This window comes from Trachypithecus francoisi, unplaced genomic scaffold (genome assembly GCF_009764315.1).
Source record: "Trachypithecus francoisi isolate TF-2019V2 unplaced genomic scaffold, Tfra_2.0 Lachesis_group0, whole genome shotgun sequence".
NCBI classification, from domain to species: Eukaryota; Metazoa; Chordata; class Mammalia; order Primates; family Cercopithecidae; genus Trachypithecus; species Trachypithecus francoisi.
In genome coordinates this window covers 194,727,296-194,750,782 of record NW_022681453.1, presented here as the reverse complement: position 1 = coordinate 194,750,782, position 23,487 = coordinate 194,727,296, and the positions used below count along the sequence as shown (strand labels likewise).

General features: G+C 36.9%; 1 protein-coding gene across 28 annotated transcripts in view; it reads right to left on the bottom strand.

Moving 5' to 3' along the window:
- DLG1 (discs large MAGUK scaffold protein 1) overlaps positions 1–23,487 on the bottom strand; it is a 278,145-nt gene that overhangs the window by 71,331 nt on the left and 183,327 nt on the right. For all 28 annotated transcript variants that reach the window (XM_033213126.1, XM_033213130.1, XM_033213141.1 and 25 more), the window contains 3 exons: positions 19,591–19,735; positions 8,699–8,819; positions 5,122–5,278 (listed from right to left, as the gene is read on the bottom strand). In XM_033213126.1, the coding sequence (XP_033069017.1) occupies positions 5,122–5,278; positions 8,699–8,819; positions 19,591–19,735 (423 nt within the window). The remainder of the gene's footprint in view (positions 1–5,121; positions 5,279–8,698; positions 8,820–19,590; positions 19,736–23,487) is intronic.

Genomic DNA, 23,487 nt, shown 5'->3' with positions numbered 1-23,487 from the left:
CTTGATAGTATCCCATAGGTCTCTGAAGCTGTTAATTTTTCTTCATTCCTTCTTTCTTTTGCTGTTGTTCAGTTCTTCAGCATCAAAATCTCAATTGACCCATCTACAAGTTTGCTGATTCTTTCTTCTGCCAGCTCAAATCTGCTGCTGACCTTGTCTAGAGAATTTTTCATTTAAGTTACTGTACTTTTCAACTCCAGAATTTCTATTTGGTTCTTACATATAATTTCAAATTCTTTTTTTTTTTTTTTTTTTTTTTGAGACGGAGTCTTGCTCTGTTACCCAGGCTGGAGTGCAGTGGCCGGATCTCAGCTCACTGCAAGCTCCTCTTCTCGGGTTCATGCCATTCTCCTGCCTCAGCCTCCCGAGTAGCTGGGACTACAGGCGCCCGCCACCTCGCCCGGCTAGCTTTTTGTATTTTTTAGTAGAGACGGGGTTTCACCGTGTTAGCCAGGATGGTCTCGATCTCCTGACCTCGTGATCCACCCGTCTCGGCCTCCCAAAGTGCTGGGATTACAGGCTTGAGCCACTGTGCCCGGCCTCAAATTCTTTACTGATATTTTTTACTTGGTGAGATATTGTTCCTTTACTTTCATTTCAGTCTATCAGATAGTTTTTATTCCTTGAACATATTTAAAATACCTGGTTTAATGCCTTTGTCTAGTATGTTCAATGTCTGACCTCCCCTAGGAACAATATCCATTGATTGTGTTTTTCTCCTGCACAGGGGCCATACTTTTTTTTTTTCTGCTTTCCTCACAATTTTATGATGAAAAACAGGCATTTAAAATAAATATAATATGGCAACTCTGGATAGCAGAACTGTCCTCTTATCTAGACTTGTCATTGCTGTCTGTTAGTGAGTTTTCTTAATGTTACAAAGTCCGTATTCTTTGGCGTGTCTGGCCACTGAAGTCTCTGTCTGGTTGGCTTAGTGGTTAGTTAATGACTGAACAGATATTTCCTTAAATGCCTGAAACTTATAAATCGTCCACTCTTTTCCAAGGGCTACATGTGCATTTTGGGGGCCAACTTTAACACTCTGATAAGCAGTTAACAACTGCCTGAAATCGCTTGCGCAGAAGCTCATGATCAGGTAGAGGTGACAGTTTAAGGCCTTTTCTGATCTTTCCTGAGCATGCGCACATCCCTGAACATGTGTGTGGCCTTCTGGTTCCAAGGAATACCCTGGAGGTTTTCAAAGGCCTTATGGAGAATTCATTCCTCCCATTTTCCTTTTACATTTTTTGATTGGTCTACTATTCCCTAGTGCTTTCAGGGCATTTCCCTAGAGAAGTTCCGTAAGCATTGAAATCTTAAGGTTACTGACACATACTGCTAAACATCATGCTGTATTTAACTGCACTCACATTAGGGTGGGCTACTTCCCTGGACTAGCTGAGACTTCCAGTTTTAGAATCGAGACCAAAGGTTTCCCGACATGGGGCATTCAGTTCTAAAACCATGACTGTTCTGGGCGAACGAGGTTGAGCTGGCTGGTCTCACACACTTTAGCACTGTGTCAATGACCTATATAAAGTGGTTCCAAATGGACAATTTAAAAACGTCTATTACTGAACTCTAGGCTAAATTAAAATTTATTTTGACATAAAGTATGAAGTGAGGCTCTAAGCTAATTTTATTTCCCTAAATAACTAGGTAATATGCTCAACAATATTTATCTTTTAAGTCCATTCCTTACCACTAACTTTTCCTTATCATACTGTAACTTACTTTAATAAATTACAGTATATTTTATAATGAAATGTAGCATCTGAACAGCTCAGCTGAAAGGATTTTGCTTACTGTATAAATCATGAAACCACTACCCCCAACAAGACATGTATCTTTTCCATCAATGTTCAACTGTGCACTTCTACAGTCAGTCCCAATCACTGGCAACCACTTTCTGACTTACAGCACAAGTTAGTGTTACCTGCTCATGATGATCATGTAACTGGAATTATATGGTATGTATTTTTGTTACGTGTTTTGCTCAATATAATTGTTTTGTGTTTCAGCAGTTGTTCCTCTTAATTGCTGAGTAGTATTACATTGTGTAAACATACAATTGAGCAATTTTCCTGTTGATGGAAAGGTGGGTCATTTCAAGATCTAGATGATTATGAATAAGGCTGTTAAGAACGTTCTTGTCGAAGTGTTTTTGTCGATGTACGCTTTCACTTGTCCTGGGTAAAACCTGGGATGATAAGATTAGATGTATGTTTAACTCCTTAAAAACCTTCCTAAAAGTTCTTGTAGTGGTATATACCACTTTACATGTCCACTAGTAGTCAACGAGGGTTGCAGTTGCTCCACATCCTCATCAGTGAATGATGCTATTTTTTTCTTTTGTGGTTCAACTAAATGGGATATCGTATTTCATTATGACTTCAAGAATACCTATTTTTATCTAGGCAAATTCAATCTTTTTTAGTGTATAGTTAAGTTTTGGCAAATGTGAATTTCGTGCAGCCACCCACAATCAAAATATAGAACAATTACATCACTCTTATTCGAATCCCTACAAACCTCTTCATTCATCGTGGTTTGTGCACTTCTCTGATGCCTAATGTTAAGCACCTTTTCACGTGCTTACTGGCCATTCACTATCTTTTGTGATGTATCTGCTCAAGTCTTTTGTGCATTTTTAATTGGGTTACTCATCTTTTTATTGTTGATTTGTAGGAGATATTTATATATTCTGGATATAAGTAGTATGTCATGTATGTGCTGAGAATATTTTTTTACCACTGTGTGGCTTGCCTATTTGGTTTTTTATCTTTCTTTTTTTTTTGAGATAGGGTCTTGCACTGTTGCCCAGGCTGGAGTGCAGTGGTGGGATCAAAGCTCACTGTAGCTTCAAACACCTAAGCTCAAGTGATCCTCCTGCCTTAGCCTCCCACATAGCTGGGACTACAAGTGCCTACCACTATATCTGGCTAAAAAAAATTTTGTTTTTTCAAAGATAGGTCTTGCTATGTTGATCAGGCTGGTCTCAAACTCCTGGCCTCAGGCGATCTTCCTGCCTCAGCCTCCTGAGTCACTGGAATTATAAGCAAGAGTCACCTCAAGAGTGCTCTATGATCGTGCCTGTGAATGGCCACTGTACTCCAGCCCAGGCAATGCGCTGAAGCCCTGGCTCTTAAAAAATGAAAGAAAGAAAAGAAAATTTATAAACTTGAATTACAAGGAGACAGAGTTGTAAGTATGAAATTGGGGTTAAAAGACATGAAAAACAGATTAACATCCACTCATAGGAGTTTAGGGACAGAGTACATACAACATGGGAAAGACAAAATTTGAAAAGACAATGGCTAAGTCTCCAGAATTGATGAAAGAAGTTTTTAGAATTGACGAAAGACATGACTCCTCTGATTCAGTAGGCATAATGAATTCCAAACAGAACAAATAATATGCTACACACAGACACAGTTTCACATTTTGGTGAAACTGCAGCACATCAAAGACAAAGTATCTTAAAAGCAACCAGAAACCACCCCCCTACAAATCACCTACAAATAAGAGAGTAGAGCTTTTCTGTTAAATAGAAACAAAACACGCCAGACAACGTAAAATAGTATCTTCAAAATACTGAGAGATAACAGCTATCAACCTGTAATTCTAGATTGAACTAACTTTTAAAGTGAAATAAAATAAAGATACTTTCAGATAAAGTCTAGAATAGTTACGATTAAGTAACCACTGCTGAAAGCACAAACCAAGGGCTTGCACACTATAGTGCATTTAGATATCTGAAGGGCATTTTTGCTTTTTACAATGACTAGGGAGTTTTACTCGCATGTAGCATGCACATCTACTAGCACGTATATGAAAACTTTGAGAAAAGGGAAATTTTTGGCCGGGTGTGGTGGCTCATGCCTGTAATCCCAGCACTTTGGGAGGCTGAGGCGGGAGGCTCATGAGGTCAGGAGATCGAGACCATCCTGGCTAACTCAGTGAAACCCCATCTCTACTAAAAATACAAAAAAATTAGCCAGGTGTGGTGGCAGGTGCCTGTAGTCCCAGCTACTTAGGAAGCTGAGGCAGGAGAATGGCGTGAACCCGGGAGGCGGAGCTTGCAGTGAGCCGAGATTGCGCCACTGCACTCCAGCCTGGGCAACAGAGTGAGACTCCATCTCAAAAAAAAAAAAAAAAAAAAAAAAAGAAATAAAGAAAAAGGAAATTTTCTATAATGAGCAAGACAGTCCTACAAAACAAGTAACTGTCCAATCCAAATGCCGTTAGTGGCCCACTGAGAAACACAGAAGAAGGAAGATACAAGATGGGATGGTAAACAAAAATTGAATGACCTGTGGATTAACTTTTAATAAACAAAAATAAAAATTACAATTTATGGGTATAAACATGAAACAGAAGTAAAATACTAGACACGGCATGATTAGAATTAAAGTTTCCCAAACTCTGTGTGTCACAGTAGAACTATTGGTAAGTTTTAGCCAAAAATAGTAGAGGTAACAACATAAGCACACAAATTGAAAGTAAAAAGAGGAGAAAAGATGACACAAATATCAAGCCAAAAAAAAAAAAAAAATCAGCCACATTAATATCAGACAATACAGATTCTAGGGCAAAACCACTATTTTAAGTCAAGATGTTCATTACATGATAACGACTATAAAACTATGTGTACCTAATAACACAATTTCAAAAGACATACTAAAAAAAGCTAGTGCTATGAGGATCAACTGTTGAACCCATATTTGGGTAGCTTTAAAAAAATCGTATTTGGATAGCTTTAAAAACCTCAATAGATCAAGAAGATAGTCAAGAAGGTAACAGATTAAAGTATAAAGAAGTACACAAGTAACAAGCTTGAGTTAATAGACACATAGCAAACTTTCCAGTCAACGAATAGAGAACACATAATTTCTTCAAGCACATTTAAAAAAACTGACCTCTTAGAAAAATCAAATATCAAAAGAAAACATATCATACAATAATATATTCTCTGACACTACAATTCTACAATTAAGCTGTAAAATGGTAAGAAGATAACCAAGCTAACCCTGTTACTTTAGGATGTTAAAAAAAAGACCTTGCTTTAAAAATAGGTCCAGTGAAAATAATAAAAACATGATCCTGACTAACATGTCTTACCGATATAATACGATCTCCTTTTCTGAGCTCTCCACTTAGATCAGCAGGTCCTCCGGCTAAGATAAAGGAAATAAATATTCCTTCTCCATCTTCTCCTCCTACAATGTTGAAACCAAGGCCCGTTGAGCCACGATGAAGAACAACTTTTCTAGGTTCCCTAAAATTTAAAAAAATATTGAGTATCTTGGAAATTTTATATAAAACCTGACATTCTATCAGTGAGAACTACCTACTGATAATTTTTATGTTGTCAAACTACAAAGAAAGCTAGATAAAATATAAATGGTTTTTCTAAAACTATGGGATAAAGAGATTCTAAGCCTAAAAATCAAAGGGAAAAATCTAATTTTATATAAAAGCAAAAAAACTTGTTATATAAAACAGAAATGAAACCAAAACAGAAAAACAAGTGGAAATTTAAAAATATTATAAGAGCTTATCAGGAAATACACATACTCATGAAAAGCTGATGTTGCACACACTTTATTACCTTCAAAGCAATCACTCCCCCCTACTTACATGTTTAAAAGGCAGCTATCCTTTTGTCTTAGAGAAGGTAGGCCCTTTCTCCAGTCTCAAAGGGATGAGCCGTAACCAACCTAAGCGAGTCATTGCAATCCTAGCCCCTTTGCTAAGGTGAGAGTATAACCCCATTCTAGCCTCTGGTAAATGAAGGGAAATTTTACTGTCATTTTCTAAAGACAGACAAACCTTATCAAGGACAAAGCGTCTTTGCTACCTTTCTTTCCTCAAAAAACAAAGCAAAACAAACAAACCCCCACACGACTGAATAATACAATCCCTTTACTGGTCTGGACATATTCTAGTCAGGAAGGTGAAACCAAGAGTATACCAAAGACACCATGGGCCTAAGGTTGCTATACCAACCTTGGAATTGCCCATCTTCAGGCTTTTTATATGAAATAATTAAAATCTATCTGCAGGGGCACAGGTAGGTTTTATCATATTGGTGATGTTTTATTTCCTGTATTAGATGATGAATTCTGGGTTTAGTGTTCCTATCATGCTTTAAAATGTGTATGAATTAGGATTTTATATTAGGAAATTATACTTGATTAAAAAATACTCAGCTGAAATTCAACAGTATTTCCAGGGGAAAATACACTCGATTTTCAAATAATATAAGCACATGAAAAGGTGCTCAACATCATTAGTCACTATGGAAATGGATATAAAAATAACGAGACACTTCAGGTCTACTAGGATGGCTATAAAAAAAACCCACAAAACAAAATAACAAGTGTTGATGAGGATGTAAAGAAATTACAACTCATACATTACTGATGAGAATATGAAATGGTGCAGGCACTACGAAAAACAGTTTGGTGGTTCCTCAAAAAGCTAAGATAGCATTACCATATGACCCAGCAATTCCACCCTTAGGTATATATCCCAAACCACTGAAAGCAGTGATTTGGACAGATACTTGCATGTCAGTACTTATTACAGCATTCTCACAATAACCAAAAGGTGAAAATAACTCAAGTGCCCATCATGAGATGAATAAACAAAATGTGGCACATATGTATAATGGAACAGTATTATCATAAAAAAAATGAAATTCTGATACATGCTAACAAATGAGCGTATCTTGAAAACATTGCTGTAAGTGAAACAGGCCAGTCACAAAAGGACAAATACTATATGGTTCCACTTATATAAACTATCCAGAATAGGCAGATTCATAGAGACAAAAAGTAGACGAAAGGTTACCAAAGGTTAATTACTGCTTAATGGTCACAGAGCTTGTCTGAAGTAATGAAAAGGTTTTGGAAATAGTGATGGGTGCACAAAATTGTGAATGCAATTAACACTACTGAATTGTACACTTAGAAATAGTTAAAATGTCAAATTTTGTTATATGTATTTCACTACAATTTTTAAAAACTGATGTAATATACCACAAATTGAACTGTATACTTTAAACAGGTGAAATTTATGGTATGTCAATCATATCTCAATAAAGCTGTTAAAAAATAAACTTTAGAACCAAAGTGTAGATGTGTTGTGATTTTTTTTTTTTTTTACTTTTTTGATATTGGTAACGTCTGAAAGACTGCTTAAGGTCAAATTGTGAAGAACTTGTAATGCTGGAAAGATTTTGAACTTCATTATTACAAAGTAGTGTGATTATCAAAAGGGAGTGGCAAAATATACACCATTTTAAGAAGATATATCCAGTAATGAACCACCTGATTTTCACAGAAAAGTATGAAAACAGGTCGTCTTGTTATGCAATAATACTTCAAAGTCCAATGCAATATTCTAGACAAGAGTTCAAGTGAAGAAGCATGAGGAACAGTAATTAAGGTGCAAATATAACTTATTTTTTAGTTTGTAAAATATACAAAGAGATTAAACATTAGATAAGCCATTCACTATTATAGTTTCCCTCTTTACTGCCTTAAATAGGCACTATTAGAAAGTAATAAAAATAAATGGCAATGAAAGGTCACTCTAGAAGCACTGCCTGAAGACTAGCAGCCTTGGATATTGCTATTACAATCAAATTAGAACACTATTCTTTCTGCTAATTGTCGTCCCAAACACAATTACTGACAACCTATTGAGTTTCCAACATTGCTAATTCTTTATGAAAGAAAAGAGACAGCACTCTTATCTGTCCTTAAGATCATTGCCTAGAATCAGGAGTCTGATTAAGTAAAAAATAATAATAATGCTAACAATAATGTAATCAATAAATGTTAAGAACAGACGTTACTTGGTACATATTTTAATGTTGAATCTATAATATAAAAGACATGTACAAATTATAAAGCAAACTGTACAGTGTCTTATTACTATATTGAATAATATGAAAAAGATCTACAATGCTTTTTCTCCAATGTTTTTCTACCTCATTAGAATTCTTTGGGACTAAAAAGATAGTTAATCTATAAATTTCAGTGCAGTTAGTAATTTTAGATGAAAGTAAATTTTGTGTGTCAGAGTATCAAGGATATACAGCAAACAAACGAACAAACAAACCAACCAACCCACCAGCCAGACAAAGGGGCTCACGCCTGTAATCTTAGTACCTAGGGAGGCAGATATAGGAGGAGAGCTTGAATCTAGGAGTTGGGAGGATGCAGTGACTTACGTTCATACCACTGCACTCCAGCCTGGGCAACAGAGTAAGACACTGCTGCTAAAACCAAACCAAACCACCACTTGTGGAATTCTGAACACAAACTCAAGTAACTGCAATATTTTTATGGTATATATTAGATAAGGAACATATAAAATGTTACTTTAAAATAGTCACGAGAATTTTCTTAACTTAGTTTTACTAAGCTAACTCCCAAGGACAATTTACCAAGCCTTAAAGAAAAGCAGTATTAATTTTAAAAAAGGAGCAGTAATTTATTTGAAAAATAAAACATTTTTATATTTCAGGCTCTTCAATGAATCCTCCAAAGGAAAAAATTAAGCTGTAAGCTCACTAACTGTCCATAAATTTTTTTAGTCCTAAAACTTGTGGCTATCTTACATGGCTGATTAAAATTCAATTTAATAGTTGATTTTATGTAAGAAGAATGAATGTTAACTTCCTTACCTTGTAATTTCATCATCTCCAAGCACTGCTTTAGAAACTGGTGAGTATCTGGCTGGTGATGCTGGTGTCTGGCCCAAGAAGGAAGATGGGCTAACATGGTTATCAACAGGCTGAGAAGAAGCTTCAAAATAAAGAAAGTGAAAAATACTTCAAAAACGAAACAAGCCAATCAGTATTCCATTTATGAGTGATTAATGTGTAATTTATATTCACTCCTTTGTAGATCAGAATTTGGTAGAGAGAATTTATTCATCAGCTAAAAAACTGGATGCTATGTTGTCCAGGTTAGTCTCAAACTCCTGTCCTGAAGTGATCCTCCCACCTCAGCCTCCCAAAATGCTGGGATTACAGGCATAAGCCACCACACCCAGATTACTATTTTAAAGAATTACATACAGTCTAAATTTGATTGTGAATAATAAAACCAGAGGCTTTCCAATAAGTGCGAAAAGACTATGTCCTTATACTATCTCAGATCTCTCAACCTAATTTACATCTATTCTTTTAAATTCACCCATAGAAGAATAAAAACCTGGTAAAAAGCAAAAATGAAAAATAAGCTAAAACCGTCATCCAGGCATAGTGGCTCACGCCTGTAATCCCAGTACTTTGGGAGGCCAAGGCAGGTGGATTACCTGAGGTCAGGAGTTCGAGACCAGCCTGGCCAACATGGTGAAATCCCATCTCTACCAAAAAAATACAAAAATTAGCCAGGCATGGTGGCTTGGCCTGCAGTCCCAGTTACTCGGGAGGCTGAGGTGGGAGAATCTCTTGAACCTGGGAGGTGGAGGTTGCAGTGAGCCGAGATCGCATCACTGCACTCCAGCCAGGGTGACAGAGTGAGAGCCCCTGTCTCGAGAAAGAAAAAAAGAAAAAAAAATAAAAAAGAAAGAAAGAAAAAACTATCCGTTGGTTCAATAGTAAGAAATACCACACACAGCTTTTCCATTCTAGCAAAAGCTAATAACAGAAAATTATGAAGTGATTCCTGACCATGCTTTCCAAAGACCCAGGTAGGTAACACATGGCAGTTGTAGCTTTCGACACAAGACACTTGAATTATTTCAATCATTACCGAAACACAGAGGAAGCAATATTTAACTTTCTAGAGGCTTTAACTATGATAAAGTTACAAAGCACTTCAAAAGTAGCTGTATTATTTAATTATCCAACATAAATCTCTTTTTTATTAAATTAGAGTGTATCTTCTATGGAGAGAAGCAGTATACTACACACTGGAGTATAAAAATGTAGGAATCATTAGTTCAAATTACTATAGTGGCCAGAGAGATAACATAAAGGAATCAAGTGATCCGAATGAAAGACAACAGGAAATGAGTGAACCTGTGGTGCTTGAGAGATGCAGTCTGTCTACTGATATCACAGGTTTGCAGTACCCAACAGCAATTGTTTCCTATCCCAGTTCATCTCTAAGATGCTCTTTTGTATTTGAGCCAACGGACTTTCTACCAATGGCTCTTGACTTCGAAAGTCCAAAGTCTTTCCTGGGTGGTAAGAATATGTGATTTTCAAGTGAACTGGTGTGTAGCCCTCAAACAACAGATAACCACGTGAACCTCTACTTTTAAAAATCCAGAGTTTACTGCTTTTTGACTCTTAAATTCTTTTGTTGCATTTTCATATTTAGATGAAACAAAAAACAACTAGACAAGAAATTCAGTCAAATGCCCAAACCAGAAAATACACATTTTCCCTGACACATCCAGACTATGTGCCAATGCATCCTTGCTGGGGCAGTTAATCTCACATGTAACGCATACTCTTAGACAACAGGGACTACAAATTAATGTTCCTATGAAAGAAATGACGGCCTTAAAGAACGATCAGATAAAATAGTACTATTTCTTATACCCCAAATCTTATGTAAAAAGGTCCCCCAGAGAAGCACAAAACAAGGATGCCTATATCATTTTTCTTATATATTAAGATTAATGATTCCACCCCTCAAAGATTTTATAGAAAAGCAAGTAGAGGAGCTTGAAGTGGAAATGGGAAAAGACTGGTGGCCAAACCAGAAGTTTAGCAAGGCCATGAAGCTAAAGAGAGTATAAGTTAAAAGTGAGAAGATACATAATGTAAAAAACAAAAGCATTTTAATGCCAGCAGAGAAACTGTATTCTCTGTTAGATTCAACAGACTTCTTTTTTTTCTACTTTTATTCCTGAGTATCATATTTCAATTACCTTATTTTGGTTATAAACATTGTGGCTCTTTATCTTCTATAGTTCATGTATAACTTCTATAATCTTCTCTATTTCTTTTACTATTCTTGCTAAAAATATTTTTCAAACTAGTACATAAATTGTTTTCCAATTTTGACACCTGCTCACTTGCAAGGTTGCCTCTGTGAGAAACATCCCTCCATCAGTGCTTGACAATCACCACACAAAAAAATCAAATGTTATCTAGTCCTCTTAGGTAATAAGAGACAGAAAATCTGAATACACTTGTATCTGCTAAGGAAAATGCATTCAGAACTAAAATCCTTCCCAAAAAAACTCCAGGGCCAGATAGATAGATAGCTTCATTGGAAAATTCAACAAAACATCTAGAGATGAAATAACATTCTGAAACATTACAAGACAGAAAAATTTCAGGACACTATCATAAGTTCATGCTTGTGAACACAGATGTACAACCCTAAACAAAATACAAGCAGTTCAAAATCAATGATATATAATATGTATTATAATGATGTGGGTCCCCCCCAACAAATGACTGGTTTAACATTAGACAATCAATGTAACTTATCACATTAACAAAATAAAAGAGAAAAATTATCTCAATAAATAATTGGATGAAATTCAATACTCACAAGATAAAAACTCCCCATAAACCAGGAATAAAGGTTAACTTTCTTAATATAAAAAGTTATCTACAGAAGACCTGATGGTAACACCATATACAACGGTGAAATACTGTTTCCCCCAGTTTGTGAACATGACAGTGATATTAATTATCACCATTTCTGTTCAACACTGAGCTGGAGGTCTTACCAATGCATCAGACGAGAAAAAAGAAAATGAACAGTATAAAGATAGGAAAGAAGGAAGTAAAATTCATTGTTCACAGATGACATGGTTATATACATAGACAATCTGAAAGATCTATAAAACCTAGTATTAACAAATTTAGCAAGATTGTTGACTAGGCAATTAATATACAAAACAGATCGTATTTCTTATGTATCAGTTAAAATTAGAAACATTTAAAAAGTAGTACATTTATAATAGCATGAAAAACATCAAGTACCTAGGACTAAATCTAACATACAAAACCTCTACTATACAACACTGCAGAGAGAATGTAAGAAGGACCTCAATAAATGAAGAGATACTCATATTAATGAACTGATTAAGAAACTCAATTTAATTCTTCCTAAACCGACCTGTAATTTTTGGATCCTAAAATTAAAAAGGAAATTTAAAGACCCAACATAATCTTGAACAGTAACAAAATTAAGATTTACTTTAAATCAACATTTATTATAAAATTATGATAAGCGACTGCAGGTGGCACAAAGATAAATAGTTCAATGAAACAGAGGAGCCTAGAAATAGGTTCGTACATATGTGGTCACTTAAAAGCACCAATGCGGCCGGGTGCAGTGGCTCAAGCCTGTAATTCCAGCACTTTGGGAGGCAGAGACGGGCGGATCACCAGGTCAGGAGATCGAGACCATCCTGGCTAACACGGTGAAACCCCGTCTCTACTAAAAAATACAAAAAACTAGCCGGGGGAGGTGGCGGCGCCTGTAGTCCCAGTTACTGGGGAGGCTGAGGCAGGAGAATGGCGTGAACCCAGGGGGCGGAGCTTGCAGTGAGCTGAGATCCGGCCACTGCACTCGCAGCCCGGGCGACAGAGCGAGACTCCATCTCAAAAAAAAAAAAAAAAAAAAAAAAGCACCAATGCAATTCAGAGGCAGAAATGGTCTTTCAATAAATGACGCTGGATCAATTATATATCCGCATATTAAAAAATCTCTCATTACATGCAAAAATTAGATCAAAGTGGATCAGATCTAAATGTGAAAGGCAAAATAATAAAGCTCCTAGAAGTCCCTTATGACCTAAGGATAGGAAAAATTTCAATGAGTCACTAAAAGCTCTACCTTAAACGAAAGGACTGATAAGGACTTAAAAAATTTTATCCATCAAAAAGCACATTTTTTGAGGGGAAAAGGGAAAACAAACTCAGTGAAGACATCTGCAATAGATATAACTGATTAGAGTTATTTCTTAAATACATAAAACTTCCTTCAAATCAAGAATAAAATCAATAGAAAAATGTAAAAAGATTTGAACAGACATTGCATCGAACAAGAGAGTCAAAGCAATAAGCACAGGCAAAAAATACTGAAAATCATTAATCATCAGGAACAACCAGCAATAAATAATAATCATCAATAAAATCATGAGATAACTTTATACATATCCATACTATTCATAATTAAAAATATGGATAATACCAAGGGTTGGTGAGGATGCAGAAAAATTGGGGTATTGTCTCCTATACTGTTGAAATTGTTTTTTTTGAGACGGAGTCTGGCTCTGTCGCCCAGGCTGGAGTGCAGTGGCACGATCTCAGCTCACTGCAAGCTCCTCTTCTCGGGTTCACGCCATTCTCCTGCCTCAGCCTCCCGAGTAGCTGGGACTACAGGCACCCACCACCTCGCCCAGCTAATTTTTTTTTTTTAGCAGTATCAGCTGGAGACTAAACATATGCCTACCCTATAACACAGTAATCTCACTCCACAAGAAATGAGTGCTTATGTCTGACAAGGATGTGCAAAAATAGCCACAGCAGCTATACTCATAAAAGATCAAAACTATAAGTGACTCAACAGTAAAATGAAAAAAATTGTCATATACTTATACAATGGAATAATACATAGCAATTTTAAGAAGCCACCTGACTGATCATTAAGCTAAACTCTTAAAATTGGTACCCTTACTGAATATATGTTTTAATTCAATTAAAAATTAAATAAAGAAGTCAGGTGCAGTGGCTCACGTCTGTAATCCCAACACTTTGGGGGAGCTGAGGCAGGATCACTTGAGGTTAGGAGCTTAGGCAACAGAGTGAGACCCCATCTCTACAAAACAATTTTAAAAATCAGCTGGGCATGATGTCCTAGACACTTGGGAGGCTGATGTGGGAGCATCACTTGAGCTCAGGAATTCAAGGCTACAATGAACTACAATTGTGTCACTGCACTGCAGCCTGAGCAACTGAGTGAGATCATGTCTCAAATAAAAGAATTTTTTTTTTTTTTTTGAGACGGAGTCTTGCTCTGCCACCCAGGCTGGAGTACAGTGGCCGGATCTCAGCTCACTGCAAGCTCTGCCTCCCGGGTTTATGCCATTCTCCTGCCTCAGCCTCCCGAGTAGCTGGGACTACAGGCGCCCGCCTCGTCGCCCGGCTAGTTTTTTGTATTTTTAAGTAGAGACAGGGTTTTACCGTATTAGCCAGGATGGTCTCGATCTCCGGACCTCGTGATCCGCCCGTCTCGGCCTCCCAAAGTGCTGGGATTACAGGCTTGAGCCACCGCGCCCGGCCATAAAAGAATATTTTTATAGACTTTCCCCATCTCTTTACTGGGTATTTTTTTTTTTTCTTACAGAGTCTTGCTTTGTTGCCCAGGCTGGAGTACAGTGGTGCAATCTCAGCTCACTGCAACCTCCGCTTCCCGGGTTCAAGCAATTCTCCTGCCTCAGCCTCCTGAGTAGCTGGGACTACAGGCACTTGCCACGATGCCTGGCTAATTATTTGTATTTTTAGTAGAGACGGGGTTTCACCATGTTAGCCAGGATGGTCTCAATCTCCTGACCTCGTGATCCTCCCGCCTCAGCCTCCCAAAGTGCTGGGATTACCAGTGTTAGCCACCGCACCTGGCCTCTTTTTTAAGAGATAGGTCTCATTATGTTGCCCAGGCTGGAGTGTAGTGGTTAGACACAAATGCAGTAATAGTGCACTATATCCCCCAAACTCCTGGGTTCAAAAAACCCTCCTGCCTCGGCCTCCCAAGTAATTGGGGCCACAGGCACGCACCATTGTGCCTGGCTTTTTTCCTTTTTGATGTGAAGAAGTCTTAATATGGTAGGAAAATCAGCTCTTGGTGATATTAAGTAGAGAAAAGGAGCAGTGTTAGAGAGGTATCTTAAGATTGTAGGAAGGTCTCTCCTATTTCCTTAAGATAAGGAGTATGTAAACATGTTCGTGTGCTGATGGTAATGATCCAGCAGACAGAGAATTTGATTATGCAAAAGAGAGAAGGGACAGCTGCAAAAACAATCCCCTCTGCAGACAATAAATAATGACATTCAGTACACAAATGGAAGACCTGGTTTTCAACAGAACAATGACGGGGACTCCCATTATAACACAAGTGAAAGTGGAGTTTTGGGGGAAAAATATAGTTACATAGGTATATCTGAAAGTGGAAAAATAAGGAAATTCTCTTCTAGGTGCTTATATGAAATATGAAGTGAGATAATCAGTTACGACTGAATAGTAGATGGCAAGTGAAGGTTTGAGGGGAGGGAAAAATTCTTAAGAGTGGGAGAGTGAATTAGGGAAATGTAGTAGGACTGCAGGCAAGAATAAGGCACCAAATAAGGCACCATCTATGATTTATGGCCATATGTAAAAAGCATAGTTTTGTGCTCTTTTCCAGCCACGTTCTGCTTTTTAGGAACCATAAATGAAATAGCAGAGTTTGGCTGCACCAGTGTTGGGGGATTCTGCTACGAAGAAGGGGGCAAAGGACTTGAAGATGTGCAATGAAGTGAACGTGATGATAAATCATGGAATCTAAGCTAATACAAACAGAAAAATTGAGACAAGGGGCAACAAATTAATAACGTCAAATGACTGAAGGTCAAAATGAGGTTGAATTGCTAGAATAGAGGTGAATGAACTGAGGGTTGTAGTCACAGAATGGGATGATTAAATTGGTATTTTAGAGGTGATGAAAGTGTTAATAATTATAGATAATAAAATCTAAAGTATTATCTTGGAAGCAAGTAACTGAGTTGAAGTGGATGGCAGGATAGTCAGAAAGAGATGAAGAAACCAGAAAGTCAGGGTGTTGGATGAAACATTAGTGTGGTTTCCGGACATAACCAGGAATGACAGCATGAATAATAGTGGCAAAATGACAGTGGGCCTTTGCACTGAAGTCTTCAGTGACTAAAGCCAGATTGATGAGGAGAACACTGGATCACCGCAGCCAGGGACAGGTAGTAAGTTGAATGGCCTGACAGCAGGGTGACAGTGAGGGCTTCAGAAGAACTGATAAGTAAAAATCACTCACGTAAAAAAATTTTAAACACAAGTGCTTTTTAAAAAACACAAATAAATTGTTTATGAATTGCATATGCAGAAGTGTACAACAAAACCAACATCTATAGTTGTCTAAGAAGGGAAGAGAATGGAAGCAAAACATTAAGTTGAAACTGCAAGGTGAAATTCAGGTTTTTCATAATGCTTTATTAGTTCAACAACAGAAGGGGGAAAAGCAACATAACTGGCCGGGTGCAGTGGCTCATGCCTACATAATCCCAGCACTTTGGGAGGCCGAGGTGGGCGGATCATCTGAGGTTGGGAGTTCGAGACCAGCCTGAACAACATGGAAAAACGCCGTCTCTACTAAAAATACAAAATTAGCTGGGAGTGGTGGCGCATGCCTGTAATCCCAGCTACTGAGGCAAGAGAATGGCTTGAACCCGGGAGACGGAGGTTGTGGTGATCAGAGATTAGCCACTGCACTCCAGCCTGGGCAACAGAGCGAGACTCTGTCTCAAACAAAACAAAACAAAACACAACAACAACAAAAATACATATATAGAATATAAAATAAGAAACCTAAAAATACATAAGTACTTTAAGAACAATTTAATCAACTGCAACACAATTGAACTGCATACAAATGTAAGCACTAGAACCCAAAAGTACAAAGATAAATAGTATCTGTCCTCATGTACCTAAGAGCATAGAAAATACCCTAAGTTTTAGATATATTGTAAGTCAGTGTTTCTCAAAGTGCAGGCCATGAACTAGCAGCACCAGAAACATCAGAATTACAGGCATACCTCAGATATTATAGTTGCATACCACAGCGATAAAGCAAATATTGCAATAAAGACTGTCATATGAATTTTTTGATTTCTCAGTGCATGTACAAGTTATGTTTACACTATATTAAGGAATAGCATTATGTCTAAAAATACAATGTACAGGCCTCAGTCTAAAAATACTTCCCTGCTCAAAAAATGCTAACAATCACCTGAGCCTTCAGCAAGTTGCAATGTTTTTGCTGGTCGAGCGTTTTGCCTTGATATTGCTGGTCTTGATACTGAGGGTGGTAGTTGCTGAAGGGTAGAGTGCCTGTGTTAATTTCTTAAAATAAGACCAAAATGCAGTTGGCCGCATCCACTGACTCTTCCTTTCACAAAAGATTTCTCTGAAGCATGTGATGCTGTTTGATAGCATTTTACCCACAGTAGAACTTCTTTCAAAATTGAAGTGAATTCTCTCAAACCCTACCACTGCTTTAACAACTAAGTTTATGTAATATTCCAAAATCCTTTGTTGCTTTCAACAATGTTCACATCGTCTTCACCTAACAGGAGTAGATTCCATCTCAAGAAGCCACTTTCTTTTGATTATCTATAAGAAGCGACTCCTTAGTTGCTGAAGTTTTATCATGAGGTTGCAGCAATTCAGGCTCCACTTCTAACTCTAGTTCTCTTATTATTTCTACCAATTTGCAGTAACTTCCTCCACTGAAGTTTTGACCTGGTCCAAGTCATCCAAGAGAGCTGGAATCAACATCTTTCAAACTCCTGTTAATGTTGATACTGTGACCTCCTCCCATGAATCATGAATGTCCTCAATGGGATCTAGACTGGTAAATCCTTTGCAGAAGATTTTCAACTTACTTTGCCCAGATCCATCAGAGGAATCCCTATCTATGGCAGCTATAGCTTTATGAAATGTATTTCTTAAATAGTAAGACTTGAAAGTCAAAATTATTCCTTGATCCATGGGCTACAGTATGGATGACAAGTTAGTAAGCACCAAAACGACATGGGTCTCCTTGCACGTTGCCATCATAGCTCTTGGGCAGCTAGGTGCCTTGTCTAAGAGCAGTAATATTTTGAAAGAATTTTTTTTGTTGTTTTTTTTCTGAGCAGTAGGTTTCAATAGTTGGCTTACAATATTCGGTCAACCATGCTGTAAACAGATATGCTGTCACTCAGACTTTGTTGTTTAAGTTACAGAGCACAGGTTTTGTTACAGTTATGCAGAACAGGCAGATGGGCTTAGCATGATTCCTCGGATTTCTGGACTGGTAAATGCGCACTGACTTCAACTGAAAATCACCACCTGCAATAGCAACTAACATGAAAGTCAGCCTGTACTTTGAATCTCTGAAGTCAGGCACTGACTTATCCTCTCTAGCTGTGGAAGTCCTAGAAGGTACCTTTTTCCAGTAGAAGGCTGTTTCATCTACGTTGGAAAACTGCTGTTTGGTGTAACCACTTCCATTCAGTATCTTAGCCAGATCTTCTGGGTAACTTGCTGCAGCTTCTACATCAGCACTTGCTGCTTTACCTGCACTTTCATGTTATAGAGATGACTTCTTTCCCTCAACCTCATGAACCAACCCCTGCTAGCTTCACATTTCTCTTCTACAGCTTCCTCATCTCTCTCAGACTCACAGACAGTTAGGGTATTGTTCTGGGTGAGGCTTCGGCTTGAAGGAATCTTAGGACTGGTTTGATCTACCTAGACCACTTCAAACTTGCCCACATCAGCAATCAGACTGCTTTACTTTCTTATCATTAGTGTGTTCACTGTAACAGTACTTTTAATTTCCTTCAAGAACTTTTCTTTGGCATTCACAACTTGGCTAAATGCAGCAAGAGGTCTAGCTTTCTCCCTTTACTGCCATTGGACATGCCTTCCTCACTAAGTTAAATCATTTTGACTTAAAATGAGAAATATGCAACTTGTCTTTTCACTTGAACACTTAGAGGTCATTGTAGAGTTATTAACTGGCCTAATCTCAATATTGTTGTATCTTGGGGAATAGGGAGGCCCGAGGAGAGCGAGAGAAACAGGGGAACGACCAGTCATCAGAGGAGCAGTCAGAACACACTGATCTACGAAGCCTGCTGTCTTATACGAGTGTGTGTAGCACCTCAAAACAATTAAAATAGTTAAACATCAAAGACCAGTGATCACAGATTACTGTAATAGATATCACAATCATAATGAAAAAGTGTGAAATATTGCGAGATTTACCAAAATGTGACACAGAGACATTAAGAGACATGAAGTGAGAACATGTTACTGAAGAAAAAAAGGTGCGGGTAAATTTGCTCAATGCAGGATTGCCATAAACCTTCAATTTGTAAAAAATGTAGTCTCTGTGAAGTGCAATAAAGCAAGGAACAATAAAATGAGGTATGCCTGCACTTTGCTTGTTGAAAGAATGAACTGCTTGTTAAAGCAAATTTTCTGAGCTCAATTGGAAAACTATTAGAACAAAACACTTTCAGTATTTGCAAATGTTCTTTAGTGACTATTATTTACATAAAAGTTTGAAAATCAACCCTTTAAATGTAAGAGTAATTACTACTATAAAATAATAAAGGTAAAAAGGATCCCCCTTTCTAATTATAAAAATTTTGACTTAAAGTAGATTTAAAAAAAAAAAGTAGATTAAAATGCTTAATTGTTCCTTTAAAAATATTTGCATAATATTTAAACTTTATTATACTGAGAAATGAGAACATTTCACTAATGGCCTAACAACTGAAGAAATAAGATAAACTTAAGCAAATATATGCTAACAGACTTACAGTTGGTGATATCAGGTGGTGCATAGCCATCATTCATATACATACTTGTGGGTTTTGCCACTTTCAAATAAACAAAATCAGATGTGTTCTTTAAGGCAGTTACTGCTTCTTCATGAGTAACTTCTTCTAAACATACGTTATTCACCTAAAAAAAAATCCCAAAAGACATTTATGACATTTTCACTTGTTTTCTGAGTTTTGGAAACAATTTCACGAAAAGAAAGGGAAAATAAGAGAGTGATTTAAGGAAAATAAAAGTATGCAGAAAGAAAATACCCATGTTTGATGTCTATGATCTCAGTAAGTTGTTTATCATGACATGTGAAGTTGTTGTATGTTAACAGAATAGCCCATCTTGATTCCAGCCTCCATCCCTCCTATTCTCCCAGTCTTGATTTTCTCTCATTCTTAGGCATTTAGGAATGTGTGTGGATGCGTTTTAGACTTTTTCTTCTTTAAAGAAATGAAAACATATTAAAATTTTTGTTCTTATGTTAGAATTTTTAATGTAAGGTACCTTGGAGACTGTTCCATGTTGGGACACAAATTAATAGAATTACTACACTGTTAAAAAAAAAAAAAAAAACGGCTGCACAGTAGCCCATTGTGTGGCTATATCATAATTTATTAAATATTATATCTGTTAATATTCCCATATTTAAATAGGAAAACTATTAGAACACGAGTGAGCACAGATATTTAAATTGTTCTCCTAAATGGTTTTAGTAAATTTATACTCACTACCACAGCATAAGAGAGTGCCCACCTACTTAGACCTTTGCCAACATTAAACATTATCAACTAATTTAAAAAATCTGTAAAATGATGCATGTTTTAATTTATACATCCGTTTTAAATTTCTACTTTTGTAATACTCAAGTTGAATTTGTTTTTCAATTGTTTGTTGGCCATTCATCTATCTTCTGTATAGAAATACAACTGATTTTTAGGTAGTGATGTATCCTGCAACCAGTACTAAACTAATTTATTAGTCTATTAGCAGGTTCCTTAGGATATTCTATATACAATATGATGACATCTGCAAATATAGTTTTATTTCTTCCTTTCTAATCTGATTTTTTTTTCTTTTTCTTTTCTTATTGCCCTGGACAGAATCTCAAGGATAAGACTGATTAGAAGTGGTAGTTTGTGTCTTTCTAGCAATCTGTTAATTTCATCTAAGTTACCTCAGGTATTAGCACTTAGTTACTCACAATAGTCTCTTGTTTTCCCTCTTTCATTCTTGCTTTCAGAAATTTCAGCCTTCTCTCTTTTTACTTGGCTGGTCTGAAGTTTTTCATTTTGTTGATTTTTATCAAGGGACCAACTTTCAGTTTTTGTCTATCTTCTCTACATCTTTTCTATTACTTATTTCAGTAATTTCTGCTCTAATCTTTATTATTTCCACCCTTCTGTTTGCTTTAGATTTAGATTGTTCTTCTCTTTGATACATTATTTTTGCAAATGAATAAATTATTAATGTTTCTGTTTTGAATTATCTTGTATTAACAATATTAACTTTAATATATTTTTCATTTTCCTAATTTGTACCTTTATATATATATATATATATTTTTTTTTTTTTTTTTGAGACGGAGTCTGGCTCTGTCGCCCAGGCTGGAGTGCAGTGGCCGGATCTTAGCTCACTGCAAACTCCGCCTCCCAGGTTCACGCCATTCTCCTGCCTCAGCCTCCCGAGTAGCTGGGATTACAGGCGCCCGCCACCTCGCCCGGCTACTAATTTGTAACTTTATAATTGACAACAGCAGTTTTTAATATTTTCACAAAAAAATTTAAAGGTCACAGAAGAATAATTTCCCTTCATTGATTATTAACATTGCTTTGCAGAGTTTCAGCAGCATGGTCATTTTTATGGCTCCACATTACCATGCAAAGCAAGGATGGCCTGCATTTTGAAATACACATTAAATAGCTGTGGTATACTGTTGAAATACATATCAAATAGCTGTGCTATACTGTTGAATTACATATCAAATAGCTGTGGTATACTGTTGAATTACATATCAAATAGCTGTGGTATACTGTTGAAATACATATCAAATAGCTGTGGTATACTGTTGAAATACATATCAAATAGCTGTGGTATACTGCTGAATTACATATCAAATAGCTGTGGTATACTGCTGAAATACATATCAAATAGCTGTGGTATACTGCTGAATTACATATCAAATAGCTGTGGTATACTGCTGAATTACATATCAAATAGCTGTGGTATACTGCTGAATTACATATTAAATAGCTGTGGTATACTGCTGAATTACATATTAAATAGCTGTGGTATACTGCTGAAATACATATTAAATAGCTGTGGTATACTGTTGAAATACATATTAAATAGCTGTGGTATACTGTTGAATTACATATTAAATAGCTGTGGTATACTGTTGAAATACATATTAAATAGCTGTGGTATACTGCTGAAATACATATTAAATAGCTGTGGTATACTGCTGAAATACATATTAAATAGCTGTGGTATACTGTTGAATTGTGTATTAAATAGCTGTGGCATACTGTTGAATTGCATATTAAATACCTAATGATATACTGTTGAATTGCATATTAAACAGCTGTGGTATACTGTTGAAATACATATTAAATAGCTGTGGTATACTGCTGAATTACATATTCAATAGCTGTGGTATACTGTTTTTTTGGTGGCTTAGAATAAGCCATGCATCCTGGTATCCACACCCTTGTAAAAATCTCTTTCTACACTGAATTTTGCTTGTCCACATAACTAGCTTTAGCCAATGAGGTACAGTAATTGCGAAGGAAAGAGAGGATTGATAAAAACAATACATCGGTGCTTATCTTCTTTGGAAAGCTCACTTTTAGAACCTAGCCACCATCCTGTGTGAAACTCAACCTAACTACGCTAAGAGGCCACTGGAGAATTAAGCACCTGGCTAACAGTGCCAGTTGAGTTCCCAGCTAAGCGCCAACCTGGCCACCATATGTGTGGGCCAACCTAGCAGTGGATTATGTGGCCTGGTAAAGCAAAGACAAGTTGTTCCTGCCAAGCCCTAGCCAATCTGAAGACTTGTAAACAAATACATGAGTGGTGTTTTTTAGCCATTAATCTTTGTGTTTTCTCACATATCACTAGATAACTGATACAAGAGCTGACACAATTTGCTGAGGGATTCAATGTGGAATGTGTAGGATGATGATCCCAACGTTTTAGACCAGAGAAAAGTTATTTGACCATTTACCAGAGTCTTGATCTACACATTAAAAAATAGTGACCTTGGGAGTGAATCGTAAAGAGGAGAAAATGTACAAGGAGGGAGTCCTGGATTACTTCAACGTTTAGAGGTTAGGGATATGAGAAGGCACAACGACAGACTGAAGAGTGGCTACTGAGAAGAGAATTACCAAGATAAAGGGTGACTGTTAGGCAAATGAAAAAGTGTTACAAGAAGGAGGATGTGTCAAACTCCAGCCAGATCAGTCAATTAAGACAAGGACTGAGCACTGAATGATTTCAGTGTAATTAAGAGAAGAAAAGCCTCTTTAAAAGTTGATTTAAAAGAGAATGAGTCTTGCCACAATGGTATCAGCACAGGTTGCTGTCTCCTACCACCAAAACCAGTTCCAGAGAAACGATAAAGGAAAACATGGTAGCCAATCAATTAAAAAGTAAAAGTGAGAAAATTAGTGGCAACAGATGGCTGTCTTGACTCTGCGTTTGCGTGTGAGTGATGGTGAGACGATGCTGGTTACAGTTCGAGGGAAGAGTGGTGATCTTAGCTGTGAAAGGATAAGTTAGAGAAACGTAGTTCAAGTTCTGCTCTCTTTCTTTTCCCTATCATTAACTAAAAATACAGTCTCCCTGCAACAATAAACAGTACTCAACAGGATGCAGAACAA